At 49.7% G+C, this 16,882-nt stretch overlaps 1 protein-coding gene across 8 annotated transcripts in view; it reads right to left on the reverse strand.

The window, feature by feature from the left end:
- Positions 1-16,882, reverse strand: part of Dpp6 (dipeptidyl peptidase like 6) — an 851,974-nt gene that overhangs the window by 6,925 nt on the left and 828,167 nt on the right. For all 8 annotated transcript variants that reach the window (XM_033764445.1, XM_033764449.1, XM_033764448.1 and 5 more), the window contains 3 exons: positions 8,666-8,764; positions 6,815-6,884; positions 4,631-4,825 (listed from right to left, as the gene is read on the reverse strand). In XM_033764445.1, coding sequence (XP_033620336.1) covers positions 4,631-4,825; positions 6,815-6,884; positions 8,666-8,764 — 364 coding nt within the window. The remainder of the gene's footprint in view (positions 1-4,630; positions 4,826-6,814; positions 6,885-8,665; positions 8,765-16,882) is intronic.

Genomic DNA, 16,882 nt, shown 5'->3' on the forward strand with positions numbered 1-16,882 from the left:
CCACCTGCTTTCTGAAATATACACCTGACCCTAAGCCTAGCCCTGACCCTGATCTTAACCTTAACCCTAAACCTGTAATCCTAACCCAAACTAACTCTCATTCTAACACAATCCAACCCTAACCCAACCCTAACTCTGAACCCTTATCCCTGTTATGGTTTGTACCTAGATGTCCTCCAAAGCCTAATGTGCTCATAGGCATGTCATACTGAGATTAAGGGAGTGTGTTACTAAATGAGTCCACTGATTGGAATTAGCATAGTTCTGGGTATAGCTGAATAAATTTACTGAAGACAGAAGCCCCAGCAAAAAGACCTGTAGCTTGGCTGGAAAAAAGGGAAAAGAAAAAAAAAGACAGGCTGGCTACTTGCTGCTGCTTATGCTTCCTGTTTGCCTTGCTGTGCATTGCTTCTCCTTTGTATGTCTCTGAGCTGTGCTGCCCTGCCTTGGAGGCAGATGATGATGGACTGAAACTTCTACAAACTGGGGGTGAAATAAACTTTCCCTCCATTAACATGTGCTTGTTGGGTCTTTTGTGACATCAATGAGAAAAATAATTAAATCACTAACCCTAACCCAACCTTAACCCAAATTTAACCCTAACCTAATCCTAATGTAACCCTAACCCTAAATCCTAAGCCCTAATCCTAACCCTAATGCAGCCTTAACCCCAACTCTAATCCAACTCTAACTTTAACCCCTAACTGTATCCCTAATGCAACCCTAACCTTAATCTTGACCCTGACCTTGAGCCTGACCTTAACCTTCACTATTACCCTGACCCTACCCTCTGCCCACTTTGTCAGGGCTGTCTCCTTCCACTGCTTGGGGTTCCTTTCGAGTTTCTCCTTCCCATGTTCTGCCTGCTGTGGGGAGACCCTCTACCATGTATCCCCTTCTCAGACAGATGGGATGTGTAGCTTGAGGCTGGCCCAGGACGCCTGCCCCGGGACCTGGCAGTCTTCACATTCCTCCTCCAATTCCCTCTTTCTTCTTCATCCTCTTCCCCTTCTTCTTCCATTTACTGGGTATCTGCTGCTTGGAAGACCCTGAGGCAGGTCTTGGGGACCAACACTGAGTAGTTTCTCCAAGATGTCTCGACTCCCAGAAGCCTCTGTTCTCAGCATATATGAGGACGTTGTTTTCTTGTCCAGCACAGACCACAGTTCCAGAGATTTCTGTATAGAAACTGTTGCCATCTAGATTTCCTATCTAGCCAGTCTCATAACAAGTATGGGGACAGAGTAATGACACTTCAGACATTTCCATGACTGGCATAGGACCCAGGGTGTATGCATACCATGTGTGTGTTTCAACGCACGCATGTGCAGTGCATGTGTACTGTGTGTTCACTCATGTGTACTCACAGACCCAATGAGGGTCAGTAGTGGCCGAAATTCCAGGTTGAGCTCCGGGACACCCTGTCGCACTGGAGCAGAAAGGTAAGGACTGTGGTATCAGTGGATGGCAGTACCTCACTGGGCATGGAAAAGAGACCAGTGGAAACTCGACTGGCCTGAGGCCACAATGAGGGACTCCTAGGGAGCCACAGGGAACACAGACACCTACACACAGAGACAGACCCTAGGGCAGTGATGGCAAAACCTATGGTGCATGTGCCATGGGCTGTTATTGAAAGCTCTAAAAGGTTTGCCATTACTGCTCTAAGTCAGGCACACCTACATATGTAGACATACCCTTGGTCATGCACACATACACACACACACAGGCCCCTAGGTCACAGGCTGGCAAGTCCACATATCTGGGCACCGTGAGTACTTTCTTCAAGTTCCTGTATTTCTTCCCCTTCCTCCAGCCCCTTCACACAGTGGTCTGTCTGGGGACATCTGCGATGTTCTGGCAAAGCTGGCTATGTCAAGATCAGTCAATCTTGTCTGCAAGGACTCTCTTTCCCCAGGGCCATGAGTCTATCTGGGTCACATGTGCTGGGACCCATGTGGCAGGCAGTGGATACCATGGATGGAGTGAGTTGGGCACTTGAAACACAGGGCCAGTGTTTTGGACTCCATTCTGACATCCAAAACTCTCCTGTCTCACTGTGGACCAGCTCCTGGGTCTGTGGCTAGCCTGCCCCCAGCACCTGTGCCTTGTACCTCTGAAGGAAGGACACAGATCTGGTCATGACCCCTGCTGGGACGGGTCTGCAGTCCCCCACACCACAGCTCTTCCTGATGTCAACTGTGCCTCTTATCTCATCACTGTACTTCCACTAACCTATGGAGCAGTCACCATCAGGTGAGGGGATCTGGGCCTGAAGCAGGGTGTGCTTCTCATGATGGAGTGTGTGAGGATACTGAGCAGTGACCCGTGCTGATCAGGTCATCTTGTCTAGTGAGAGCTGAGCTCAGGCCGAGGCCCAGGTGGAAGGAGGCCCAGATGACTGGACAAACATGCCTTCCAGGAGCATGACACCCAAGGGGATGGGGACGGTGGGGAGACAGCAGGGACTATGACGACATGGTACCCATGCTTTTGATGCTCAGTGTACTGACCAGGCAGAGCTGCCAGTGCAGCAAGGACCGGAATGGCAAAACCTTGGGCTGGGTTGAGAGGATATGCAGACTCCTGGTGGTGTCATGAGTCTAAGGCAGTGTTGGAGCTGTGGGACATGGGGACCCAGGGTAGGCAGAGGTGGGTTTGAAGGGGATGGTGCGCTACTTATGCTCAAATTGGGCCAGGGTGGGCACAGTCCAAGGGCTGTTGTGCCCTATACCTGCTGGCTGCTCCCACCCAGGGGAGGGAGAGGAGATCGAGATCCCTGTCCCCTCCCTTATACCTCCCATGCACCTCCCACAGGCAGTCTGCCCACATTGCTCTCCTACCTTCCACAGCCCCTAACCCCTCTCCTCTCCCTCTGGTCCCCAGTGGCAGGCCCATCCATCCTGCAGGTCTCAGGGTGCCTAAGGCTGGCCTGTGTGCCATGGCGTCCTTCACAGAAGAGTCTCTGGAGTGCAGTCCCCCATTTCCTATTGGCAACTACCTATCCTTTCATCCTTATAGATCCTGGCCCCATACCTCTCTGAAAACTGGCTTGCTGGCTTCTGAGAACTGCACTGCAGGTCTGAGCGGCTGCTCTTGGGCCACCGCATGGGCCTACATCACTCTCCTCTTTTCCGGCACAGGGGCCTCTGCGTGGTCCCTAGTGAGAGGCAGTGGGACCCTGAGGGAGTTGGGGGAAAGGGCAAGGAGGAATGTGGGGTATGGGTGTGATTTCTGGCCTCCCCTTTTTTTTTTTTGTACCTGGGATGGAACTCAGGTCCTTGCACTTGAGAGGCAGGCAGTGGAGCCCCTGAGCTAAATCTCCAGCCCTGGCCTCACCACTTCTAACCTTCTGCTAAAACTGTTGCTGCTCCCTGTGGAGCAAACGTTTCTTAGGGGAACTTCCTCAAGGGCTCTCTAGTAAGAGATCTTTGGGTGCCAGCATCATTTCTGACGGTCCTAAGAGCAGTTGTTCTGGGCTCTTGTGCTGTGAGCTTCTGTGATTCAGGTGACCCCAGGATTGTTTTCTAGAAGAGATTCTATCTTGCATTTGAACACATGCTGGGCCCATGCCTCAGGTTTTGATTTGATGTGCACTGAAGAAGCAGCCTCTTGCTTTGTGTTCCTGGGCTTTCAGGGACTCATGGAGCTGAGAGCCACAGGTAAGTTTGAGGATACCTGGGCTCCATCTGGGCCCCCTGTGAGAGGAGTCACAGCCGGTTGCTTGAGGATGAAAAGGACCAGTAGCCCCCCCCCCACAGGCTGCTGGCTTGGCCATCTCCTCCCCAGCATGGGTCCCCCAGATTCTGCCCACAGCATCTCTTGTCTGTAACACATAGGGCTTGAAGGTATCTCTCTGTCTGTCTTCAACAGGCTCACAACTCCGATGGAGAGACGGCCTCTCAGCTGCTAACTCTTGGATGCATTAAAAATCGTTCACCACATACAGTCATGTGCTCTCAGTCTTCTGATAGAGAAGGGGACAAGGTTCCAAAAAGCTAGTGACAAACTCTTCTACATGGCAAGAGACACTTGTGCCAGGCCACTGAAGAGACCTGCTGATGTGCTCATTCTTTGGGGTGCCTGTCTCATTGGCGGGGCTCCGTGTTCTCCACACAGGTACCCCCTCAGGGTGGGGACACTGTTGTCATCATGGGCCTCTGTCAGGTGTGCTGCTCCTCACCTCTTGTCAGCCCAAGTACTTATGTCTGTTCCTGGTAGAAGAGTTCTCCATTCATCTTTCAGTGGGTGTCACACTCAGCTCCCAGGCCTTGTGCAAGCCCCAGCCCCACAGTCACCTGATGTAGGTCCCCTGTGTCTTTATTTCCAGGCAACAGTGCAATCCAATAACTGCCTGTGAGCACCCAGGCCTCAGCACCATGCTTTGTCTGTCCTCAGGGCCCTGGGTGGGTCTCTCTGGCTTGGTGACCAGGATGTGCAGGAAGATGCCTCAGATCCAAATGAGTTTCTCCCCACTGCCCAGACGTGCACAGTAATGGAGGCCCCTATGCTGCCCGTGTTCTCTCTGTCCTTCCTTCCCTATGGCCCCTATCTCTTATGGTGATGACTGGCAGAGATGCAGGGGCTCTGGCCAATGTTGGCGGCCCCAGCCCAGGGATCCCCCACTTACCGCACAGCCTCCATCTGGTCCTTCTCCTCCAGAGATCCCAGCCGCCTCCTCACTTCCTGCAGGAGCTTGGTGCCCTGGAAGCCGCTGCCTCGGCCATCGCACTTGACCACCATGGCCCCGTGGCTACTCACCAGCACCGTCTCCCATGTCACCTGGAACCTCTCGGCCACGCTCTGGCTGCCTGGAGTGCCATCCCTGGAAGAGACAGTTGGGGGCCTCGAAGTTTGGCCAGCAGGGCTGTTCTCAACAGAACACTGGGTGTTAAATAAACCCTGGACCAGAAAAGGGGTTGGGAGGCTTTCTCTCTTCATTTTTATGCAGTACAGGGGATTGGACCCAAGGCCTTTGCATTGAGCTACATTCCCAGCCTGTTTTTATCTTTTATTATGAGACAGGGTCATAGTAAGTTGTTGAGTTGTGCAGGCTGGGCTCAAACATTTCCTGCCTCACACAGAGGTTTCCTATCATGTCCCTTAACAACAAGGCTACATTCTGAGAGGTCACTGTCAGGCGATTTTGTATGCGAATATCACAGAGTGCGCTCACACACGCCAAGACTAACATAGCGTCAATAGGTGATGCAATCTTATGGGACCACTATCATCTGCATGGCTCGTCACTGACCAAAATGCCGTGATGCTTCTGCCACTGCATTTTCCCTTGGAGGGGAAGGATGAGCAGGGAGAGACGGCCCTGGGCTGGTCACAGATGGTCATGGTCCCTTCCATGAGTGGGGCTGCTTGTCTCCAGAATCTGGCTTTCTGAGAGGACTGTGGGGTACAGGTGATGTGGGAGTGTGGGGAGGGGAGCAGTGAGCGTGCAGCCCAAGAGAGCTGCAACCAGAGGCTGGAAGCTGAAAGGCCCGTGTTTCATCATGAGATTGCTCTCCATGAAATGAAGGTTCTGTTTCCTTTTGCATTTTTTTTTTGTTTGTTTTAAGCAGGCACCACCAGTCTGGTATCTTTGGAGTCTTTGAGTCCCCAAATCTCCTTGCTGTCACATGTGAATCAGAGCAAAACTCAAACAATCAGAAAGACGCGTCCTGCGGGCTGGCTCCCAGGCAGGCAGTGGCCCATCTGCACATACGGTGAGCTTTGGCTGCCCCTGACTGCGTTCCTCTTGCCTCGGGTGCCTGCCTCGGCTACTTCTGGAAGGAAACTGAGTAGTTTTGTAAACCGAGGCTTTTGTGGATTATTTACTTTATGATCCCTGGAGATCCCTGAGTGAAGGGAGAAGATGGCTTTGAAGTCTGTAGTATTTCTTAGAATGTGAGAATGTGGTGTGGTAAAGGAGAAAAAAGGTAGTGTGAGAATGTGTGTGTGTGTGTGTGTGTGTGTGTGTGTCTGTGTTTGGGGTGCGTGGATGGCATGTGCAGGTGTGCATTGGGAGGTTGTTGGCAAAGTGTGAAGTCAGTCCCAATATTAAGGAAAGTGGGTTAATCGCAAAGTGGAATAAGATGCTGGGATCTATGCCATGGTCATCTTTATAACCAAGGCTCTTTGCAACTTAGGGACGGAGCCTCAGGATGATAGCAGGGTGAATTGTCAGGGTCACCTGGAGCTCCACCAGGAACCTGGCATTCACTCAGGGACTGATTCCTGATGTTTCCAGAGCAACTGCAGTGCAGGCTTCCACTCTTTGGGCCCCCCAGAGGCCTTGCAGGCTCCGTGCTTCCTCACGCTCCCTGGGCTGGGGCAGGGCCAGCGAAGGTGGACAAGGACAGTGTGATCTTCTTAGTGACCCCTCCCTCCACATGCTTTTAGTGCTAGCACTTGAAGCTCTTCACGGGGTGCCCGCCTGGGAGGTGCCTAGTGTGTCAAGAACCCAATGAGACTCCACACCTTCTGGGTATTGATGGAGCACTCCATAGTTGGTCTCAAAGTCTAAACACAGACTTCCCGCCTTCTGGCACCTTTAGCACATAGAGGGTGCTCAGGGAAGCCACTGGAGATGCTGCTCTCGCTCCTGTAATTGACAAGCCCATTGGCTCAGCCTGCCTCCAGGCCAGCCTGCCCTGTAAGGGGCCATCCTGGCTCCCTGAGCTCCAGCCACTGCTTCCTCCCTAGCCAGCACTGGAGGAGCTTGGGGGAGCAGACAGGAGGGTGTGGATCCCCCTCTCTCCAGCTGCTGGGGCTTTCCAGGGTTATGGAGAGCACCTGCAGAAGATGGCAGCACTATACTTACACCACCAGGAGCATGGGGTAGTGGGCCGTTTCTGTGAATGTGGCTGGCTTCAGGATCTGCACCGGCAGGTCTGCGGAGAGACCGACATAGGCAGGTCAGAGTTGGGGACAGAGGGCAAGGTGCATCTGTGTGCCCTGGTGGGGACAGCCATCGACACTGGAGAGGCATGGGTGGGAAGTCCACAGTCATTGCAGTGACTCTGGCAGGAGATGTGTGGCCTTGGGCATGTCACCCAACCTCCCTGAGGCTGCATTTCCTGTCAGAAGCATAAATTCAGCCTTACATACAGAAGCCCAGGGAAACCAGGACTCTTGGGCAGCAGAAATCCACACAGGGAGTGGGAGGATCCATGGTTTTAAGAGTGCCCACTGTTGTGTGTACCATGTCCTGGGACTGGGTAGTTGGGAGCAGTGGGTTTAGGGAGAAGAGGCAACCAGGAATGGGGGCTGAGGCTGGGGACAGGTAAGAGTGTGCTGAGGATCTCCCAGGCCAACTGGTTGATTTGCAGGTTGGAGCTGGGCAGGCCTGGCTTCTGCTGGAGCCACACAGAGAGAGTCCCTGCTCCTGCCAGGGTCACCAAGTTTGTTCTTGGCAGTGTGAAATGCAGAGAGTGAGGAAGAGAGGAAGAACCAAGTCTCAAGAAGATGCCTCTCCTTAGCCATATGTGGTGGTGTGCACCTGTAGCCCCAGCTTGGGAGGCAGAGGCAGGAGGATTGCCATGAGTTCAAGGCCAGTCTGAACTCCGTAGCAAGACTAAGATTCTTGTCAAGTTAGGATTTCCTTACTGATGTTAATGAACTATAATTTAGATTCCTAGGCATATACACCCAGGCCTGGGAAGCTTGTTATCCCTGATGTACCAGTGGCCCAGGGGCAGGAAAGGTAGGCAGGAGACTTTAATATTTAAATATCCATAACATGCATTTGGGGTGCTCTCAGCCCCTGTAAGAGTGGGGGAGGCCATGTTTTGGTTCCTGTTGCCCACTTCTGTCTCCCGGCATCCTGAGCTTCTGGGGGCATGATTAGCATAGTCCCTGGGACACCACAATCTCAAAGTCACTGTCCCGACCTGTGGAGCCCCTGCTGGGGACAGCCAGTGGCTGTGGAGGAGGCTGTGATTTGCTCCTGTGCTGTGTGAGAGGTGCTGATTCAAGGCCATTCGCCAGGATTTGGAAACCCATGGAGACAGTGGTGAGCAGAGCACGTTGGGAGAATAGAACTTAGGAGCCAGGGAGGAAAATAGTCCATGTTCCAGGAGTTGGCAGAGCAGGGTGGCGACAGTCCCCATGACAGGAGCATCCTTCTAGGACAAATCAGACTGTCACAGCCTTACTTTGTGGCTTTAAATTTAATACTCCTCTGTCTTGGGGATCCCTCCCTACACAGGGAATGTGTGTTCGGTGGAGTGAGGATGGGTTCCAGGAGAGAGTGGCTTCATGTGGCCAAATGAGGGAACCCTGGTGTCCTGGAGTGTGGGCAGGGGACAGACTGTGGCTGCTACCCCTGACCCTCGTGTAGGGGAGTACTGGGCAGCATCCTGTATGGTGCCCCTCTTACCAGTGGCCTTGTTCTGGAGCTAGCTCAGAGCACACCACCTGCTTTCCTTTCTTTTAAAATTTTTATTTATTACAGTACCGAGGATCAAATCCAAGGTCTTCACACAGAGCTAAACCACAGCCAGATTTTTTTAGCATTTATTTTGAGACAGTGTCTTACTAAGGCACTAAATTACCCAGGCTGAGCCCAAACTTGTGATCCTCCTGCCTCAGCATCTCAGAGTGTTAGGATTACAGGCATGGGCCACCTTGCCCAGCTTACTTTTCTTTTAAAGGGAAAAAGAGTTGCACTTACTGTAGTCATCAACCTCAATTCTCCTGTATTCTATTTTAGGCATCTGTCGGTCACTGACGGCCTTTTGCACATGTTCATTTGTTTCTAGGTCAAAGATTTCTGAAAGAGAGCAAGCAATGGGGCAGTTAGATTCAGTGATGGTTGCCTGAGCACCCAAGTGAGCCGTGGTTTTGATTTCTACCCTGGCCTGGAAGTGACACTGCCATTCCTGTTGCATCTCAAAGCAGGAACTTCTGCAGACCAAAGAAAATGTCCCATGTGGCAGGCCACCTCCCCCGGTAGATGCCTGCTCTCCAGGGTGTTGCACACTTACACATGAAGGCTTGGGTACAACCCAACAGAAGAAACTTCATTACTTCTCTGTGGATGGAGGCTAGAGAAACCAGGGAAGGTAGGAAGACGGCTCACTGAATTGCTTTATTAAAATTCCCCAGAAAAATGGGCCCAGATTTTGTGCCTTAGATACAAAGTTGTCAGGTCTTTGCAGAGCGTATTGGGGTGATTAGATTTGGGGATGTAAAGCCTCAGAATGACACGTCACTGTGTGGTGGGACTGGTCCTTTTCCTTCCCTTAGGTGATCCTGTGCCCGTGGCTTAGTCTTATGGGGTCTTATCCCTCAGCTTGTGAGAACTCATGAATGCCTTTGTCATGAATGCCTCATGTTGGCTGGAAGCACCCCCATTACCTCCACCACCCATCACAGACGGCCAAGCCACCTCATTTCAGTGGCCAAGAGGTGACAAAACCTCAGGATTTCTAGTCATTTTTTACTCTGAGTTTACACATGGGGATGACTTGTGGTGCACTATGAAAGAGAATTTTATCTTACGGGACTCCACTGCTATGGTTTACATCCAGATGTTCATAAGAGCCTCCTGTACTCACAGGCGGGGCACTTGGAAGGTGATTGGATCATGGGGCTTATGGCTGATTGCTCCTAGGTGTAGCCTGGTCAGAAGAGGTGTGGCCTCCCTTATCTCTCTGCTTCCTGCTGCCATGCCATAAGCAGCTTCTCCTCCATCATGCCCCTTTGCCATGAAGCCAGCTGACTATGGACAGAAACCATTGCAAACTGTGAACCAAATAAACCTTTCCTCCTTTACATTTCTGGTATCAGGTATTTTCTCCCATCAACAAAGAAAGTGACTAAGACATCCATCCACCTTTGCAAGAGCTGTAGATGGAGAATGTTTTAAACCTGGGGTCCCCAGCCCTCAGGTACTGATCTGTAGCCCATTAAGAACTGGCCAGGGCCAGGGATTTAGCTCAGTGGTTCTGCCATCTGCCTCGAAAGTGCAAGGTCCTGAGTTCGATCCTAGGTACAAAAAAAAAAAAAAAAAAAAAAAAAAAAAAAGAACTGGGCCACACAGAAGGAGGTAAGCAGTGGGCAAGTGAAGCTTCAGCTGTATTTCCAGCCATTCCCAGAGTGGGTATCATCACTTGAGCTCTGCCTCCTGTCAGATCAGCAGGAAGAAGAGATTCTCATAGGAGCTGGAACCCTATGTGAACTGCATGTGTGAGAGAACTAGGCTCCTGCTCCTTATGAGACTCTAATGCCTGGTGATCTGAGGTAGGACTGAGGTGGTGATGCTAGCACTGGGGAGTATAATTATTATGGATTGCAAATACAGTGACCCCTCCTCTGTCTGTGGAAAAATTGTGTTCCATAAACTGGTCCCTGGTCCCTTGAGACCACTGTTTTAAAGAGTGTACCAACATCACACAGCTATAGTGCAAGTCTAATCAGTGACGATACCTCAGGTGTAAAACTCTCCAAGGCTGCTGGGGGGTAAGTGCTGGTGGTTTAAGTGACTACGTCTCTGCCCCAGGAGCCTTGAGGACACTCATGAAGGGGCCAGAGAGGAGCGTTCCCATGCTCATGATGACTTAATAAGTAACCAAATAGGATTTACCAGTAACTGGACATATGGGTACCCTTGATGGAAAGTCAAGGGGAGAAGTAGAAGAGGGAGCTGTCCAATGGGTAGAGGTCAAGCTAGCTTGTAGTGGGACCTCTGTAAAGGAGTCTGCATGGCACACAAAGCAGGGGTTTTGGGGTAAAGCAGTGTCTGAAAGGGAGAAGGCAGAAGGGTCTACACGTGACCTTAGCCATGAGACCCAGAGGACACACTACCAGACAGTCCTATGTTAAGTCAGCAGAAATTGGCCTATGAGGCTTCATTTATTACCTATGGTTTTTGATTTGTTTTGTTTTGTTGTGTGTTACTGGGTATTAAACCCAGGGCCTTCTCACTGAGCTCTATCCCAGCCCATTTTAAATTCCTTTTTGCAAATTTTGAGACAAGATCATGCTGAATCACTAAATTTCCCAGGCTGGGTTTAAACTTTCAACCCTCCAGCATCAGTCAACCTGAGTGCTGGGATCATTAGGTGTGTGCCACCGCACCTAGCTTTATCTGTGTTCAATTTACATTTCTAGGGTGGAAGATGAGAAAGGACTTCAGGATAATGAGAAGAGCAGCATTTCTTTGAGCCCTTTGTTGCCTCAGGGCCTTGGTACTTCCTGCTCCCTACACTTGGAAACTTCATTGCTGGCTCTTCTTCCAACAAGTCAAGTATCACCTCCTCAAAGAGAAGCCCTGGCCACCCCTTCTCAGGTGTTCACCAACCTCTGCAGAGGTCAACTCCTAGTGGAAGAGTTCTGGGTGTTTGCCTGGCCCCACCCCCACCCCTCAAGGCATCCATGTTAAGTCCCACCAGCATCAAAATGAATTCATTTCCTGTAACCTGGCTCCATCTGTTTGTGGAAACCCAATTCATACCTTGGGAACCAAGCATCTTTAGATGGTAGCTGAGTCTGGGTTTCCATCAATGTCTTTCTCTCTATGTCCCATGTAGCCTTTTGCCATGGCTCCAAGAAGGTCTTAAAAAAACTAAACAGGACTGAGAGGTCTGCTGGGTGTCTCAGAAGCCCAAGGCTCTCAGTGTTCCTAGAATTCAGAATGCTTGGGAGGCAGCAGTTGGGGAAATTGAGGCCTGACCATCAATCCTTGCTTCACCATAATGCAAACTCACACGAATGAAATAGCCAGGAAGTTGACTGAAAAATTTCTGGTGCTTGGAAGTGTAATGGGAACACATGACAATCAGTGAGGGTAGGCTTAGGAGCCAGGTCCATGGATATACCCTATCCTGCATATGGATCTTTCAGAATCATCTCAAAGCCTCCACTTGCTGGAGGCTGCTATGGCCCTTGGGAACCTGTGACATTCACCATTCTGCTTACCCATGTGATCATCCAGTCAGTAGCAGGAAGGAGGCTGAAGTGGGTCAAATTGTGAATGTGGAAAACCCATGAAGGTCAGTGGGCATAGCAAAGGAAATAGCTTCAGTAACAAGAACAAAGATGGGTCTGTTGCTATTGGTCAGCATCTGCTATGTGAGGGCCTGTGAGGGCTTTGGCCAGGGGCCGGACAGGATGTGGACTAGGAAGTTTAAAAGTGAAGGGGAACAGACCCTCTCACAGCTCACTGCAATGACAAATTTGTGACCACCAAGACAGTGGTCCAAAAAATTCTCAAGGATATCCCAGAAAGAGACAATGAAGCCAACAATGCCAAAAAGTCCAGTGGAGTGAACGCACCAGGCATGGTGAACAGTAATCAGAATTGAGCAAAAAGGGATCAGCAATAGGGAAATAATGCAGTAGCAGGAATGAGTCAATGCCTTTCAGTAATAACTCTCAGACACAGGTTGGCAGATTGGATCAAAAACAAAATCCAACGGTATGCTGCATACAAGAAACACATTTACACCAAAAAGAAATTCATAGACTAACCATCAAAGGATGGAAAGCAATATTCCACGCAATGAGAGCCCCCCAACAAGCAGGTGTAGTTATTCTGTTTTCTCCTTGTGGATGCCTTTGAACAATGCTTCTGGCATCCCTCTGCAATCCCAAGTGCTGATCAGGAAGCAGTGGTTTCAAGTTCAGTGTGCAAGTCTGCTTTGCTGCCTGCTAAGTTAAGCTGGGATTGCAAACACATACCCTGTAACCAACACTGGGACCTGGGAGTCCTGGCTTCCTTCGAGGGCATGGGAAGTTCTAATCGTCCCTGGACTGCACAGGCTGCATCTGAATAGCTTGCTCCCCTCTACTGAAATCCCACCCTTTACTGAAGAGCACCAAAGCAACAGACTATTAAATTTAGTTAAATATTAGATTTCTCATTTAATGATTGCCCACAAAACTGGTTTTATCAGCAGAGAGCTGGCTGTCTCACTGGGGAGTTGAGTTAAGCCATTTTATTTGTTCCCATAATTGCATTCAAAGAGGGCAGGAGCTCTGTGGAGAAATAAGAAAAGATTGGCATATTCCCTAAAGGACTCTTCTTTTGACTTCAGGGCAGTGGGGACCCCCAGTCTGAAGCATACAAATGGCCACTCCTTAATTAAATGTGAGCCCCTCTAATATTTGGTGGAATTAGCTATTATCAGATCTGGACACAGTGAGCCCACAGAGACCAGTGCCTGCTCAGGAGGGCGGCAGCTTCCCAGGCTGCAAGGCCCATGGGCTGCTCCAAGACCTGCTTACAATGGCCTTGGGCTTGGGAGATTGGCAGCCGTGCTGCCTGCTAAATTCTGGAAAATAGGGAGCTGGATCCTAATTGTTCAGAGCTTTGTGCACAGGCCCTCCAGTGTCTCCCTGTCCACTGCCTGATCTCCCCTGGCAGGGTTTCTGTCCCTGTCTGCCATTTTCCCAATCACTCCTACCTGCACATTCCCTCTCCCATGTCCACTCCTCACTTGGGAGCTGTCCCCATTCTGGGCCACCCCTGCTCAGCTGTACCCAGAAATTAGATCCTGTCCAGTGCCTTGCAGGTGATTCACCCAGGTCAAGGCCTCTAAACACTGGCGGTTCTGTTGTGACACTGTTGTTTGTATATGTGCAGGCTGTTTTTGTTGTTGTTTGTTTGTTTTGTTTTTTCTGGTACTGTGGATTGAACCCAGGACTTGCACTGAGCTACATTCCCAGTCTTAATTTTTTTTTTTAAAGGCAGGGTCATGCTGTCTCTAAGTTGCCCAGGTTGAGATCTAACTTACAATCCTCCTGCCTTATCCCCCAACAGTGCAGGCATTACCGTTGTGTGGCACCATAGCTGTGCTGAAGTTTTGATGTGAACAAGTGATACAATAATTATGGCCTTATGGTCATAGGGAATGAGAAAACAACATTTAGAAGATTTTCAAGCCAGTAGAACATGAGGACAGAGTTCTGGGGGCTGGTGAATGAGACGTGACATCAGAAACCTTTAAATGGAGCACTGAAGGAATCAAAGGGCTTTGATACTTAGGTATCCAGGATGACAGAATTGTTTAATTTTAAAATGAAAATGTTTTGCCTGATGCTGTAAACATATCCTGTGCAGCTCTTTAAGGAGAGTAAGTTAGAGGTGACAATTTAAACATGTGTGAGAGGAGTCAGGAGCAAAACACGAGGTGGGTGTTGACTCAGTTTACCTCTGTATGGAGTGTGTGTTGGTGTGCGGCCCTCACACCATTGCTGATTTACAGTAAGACTTTCTTTGGCCACCAATGCACTCCTCGAAATGTCACGCGCACTTGCTTGTTGCATCTACAGACGGGGCTTCAATTAGGCACCAGGGCTATGCTTGACAAGACAGGCATAGAGTTAGTGCCTTACTCTGCCTTAGGGGGCCCCAGGTGGGCAGTGTCCCATGGAATTCATACGACTGCTTGGGGTCAGTCAGTGGCTGTTGCTTCTTCATAATCCTAGCATTCTGGAAGGCTGAGGCAGGAGGATGACCTTTCCACCCCACCCCAGGCAACTTAGTGGCTTAAATGAGACCTTGTCTCAAAATTAAAAAAATAAAAATAAAAAAGGGCTGGTGGTGTAGCTCACTCTGGAGGCCCTGGGTTCAGTCCCCAGTACTAGAAAAAACAAAACTCCACTGAGGGGGCCAGGCAGTAAAAAGTCCTATCTTCCATGAGATCAGGTGTTTGGTAAACAGGCAGCCCAGGGTCCAGAGATCCTGAATGTGCTTGCAAGATGCCACAGGATCCTGGCTGTGGATGCCCCCCTGTGTCACTCTGCCAACCTGCGTGCTTTCTCCCTGTTTACACTAGCCGTGGCCCACTGCGTTTTTCTGGCTTTCTATCACACCTATGTTGTTTGAAGGCCCAGGCGCCAAATGAGTCTTCTTGGTCCCAGCCATAATTGCATTCTTAAGGAAATGCTTCTAAATAATTCAGAGACACAGCTGTGAACACCCGCAGGCTCTGTTTGTAGAAAAGATTTTCAAGGTGGGGGGAGTTCAGATATTCCCGGGGTGGCTTGGGCTGATGGGGTGGGAGGAGGAAGGACAAAGAGTTCTGCAACAGTAATTGCAGCCTCCTCCAGGGCTGTACAGAGTGGGGCTGAGGGCCCTGTCCCTGTCAGAGAGCTGGACTCCAGCCTCTGTGCTGCCCAACAAGCCTGACCGAGAGTGTCTGCCCCACTGTGACCACGCTGCCCTGCCTGGTGCGTGCCTATCACACTGTGGCGCTCAGGCTCCATAGAGGTCTCCACCATCACCCTTCCTGGGTCACAGCTGCCTGAGGGCCTCTTTCAAGTACAAAATTCCCTTCTGTGGGCCAGGATGACAATCAGCAGCATCAGAAGAAGGGTCACAGAGCATGGCTGCACCCATCCTACCTCCACCTCCCAGAGTGCCTGGACTATGCATCCATTTTCTTTTTTTTTTTTTCATTGAGTTTATTGGTACTTTTTAAAGGTATTCAGTACAGTTACATTTATCATTGCAATTTTATACCTTTACATGACAGATCTTGGTTCTCATTTTCCCCCATACCCCTGCCCTCCCTTTACCTGCTCCACCTTCCCCTATTTACAAAGACTTTGTTTCTATTTTTTTCCTTTTCTCATATTTTTTCTTGTCCCTTATTTCTTTTTCCCTACCCTTCCCACTCCCCCTACACCTTTAGCCCCTTTTTTTCCCTATTTCACATTATCAGTTATACAATTTGGATCTTATTTACACTTTTAGTTTTTTACACCAGAGAAACTATTTAGTATTTGCACATGTGTGTCCTATATATTTCACTTAAGAGTATGGTCTCAATACACATCCATTTTCCTATGAATGACTCTAGTTTCTCATTCTTTATGGCTGAGTAGTACTCGATTTTATAGAAAAACCACATTTTCTTTCATTCAGTCTCCAACTGATGGGCAACTGGGTTGTTACACATACATTTTCTTAACTGACAATAAGCACCATAACAGGCAGGGCTGCAGATACTGTGCTGGCGGGTGTGAGAAGTGGGTACCAGGGAGATCTTCCTGCCCCTCGAAACCTTGGAGCCTAAAAACAAAGTAGACCCTGGACAGGAGAAGGCCCCTTTTCTCTTACGCAGTTGCTCAGTTGTTCTCTTCCTGGCTAAGGCTGCAGCTCAGGCTGACTTGAATACAAGGGCCACATGGGGCTCCAGGGCAGCTCATGTCCCTGGGTTTGTATCATCTACAGGAAGCCAGACCTCAGGGGCAGCCGCACAGGCGGGCTGTGATGGAACGTGCTTAAAAAAATCCTGCCCAGCACAATGCAATATGAACGCTGCTTGGTTTCTGCTCACCAGTGCTTCGTACAAAGGAAGAGCAGTGTGATGCCTGCTTTGCTTCGGTTTCTTTTCTTTTTTTGCTTCACTGTTAAGTCTGGGAAGATTCTGTTCTTTTGTCCTATCCTACTTGCTGGATAGACAAGAATGGGACATTGGTGTGGGACACCACCCGCATCCCTGGTGCATAAGGCTTTTACTTTCTTAGCCTACATGGTCCACCCTGTGCCTCCAGAAGGCCAAAGTGACATTCTGAATGAATGAGATTTGGGGGACATCCCAGCTCTAAACCATAATAGGCACTGTGGTGCTCTCTGAAGCATATACGTTAATAGCAGCATAACCAAAAGGAAGCAAATGAAAACATTTAAATGAATGGCTTTTGTGGAGACACATGCTGTATGTTTAAATACCCAGAGATAGTTTTGTGTTTTTTTCTTAGACCATATCCTAAAAAAATAACTTTTTTTTGTTTTGCTTTTGTCTTTTTAGACAGGGTCTTGCTATGTAGTTTAGGCTGGCCTCAAACTCACAATGATTCTCCTTCCTCAGTCTCCTGAGTGCCTCGATCACAGACATGTGCTACCACATGTGGCAAAAACCCCAACTTTTAAATTGGA

The sequence above is a fragment of the Fukomys damarensis genome, unplaced genomic scaffold (assembly GCF_012274545.1).
Source record: "Fukomys damarensis isolate Sample0158 unplaced genomic scaffold, DMR_v1.0_HiC HiC_scaffold_16, whole genome shotgun sequence".
NCBI lineage: Eukaryota > Metazoa > Chordata > Mammalia > Rodentia > Bathyergidae > Fukomys > Fukomys damarensis.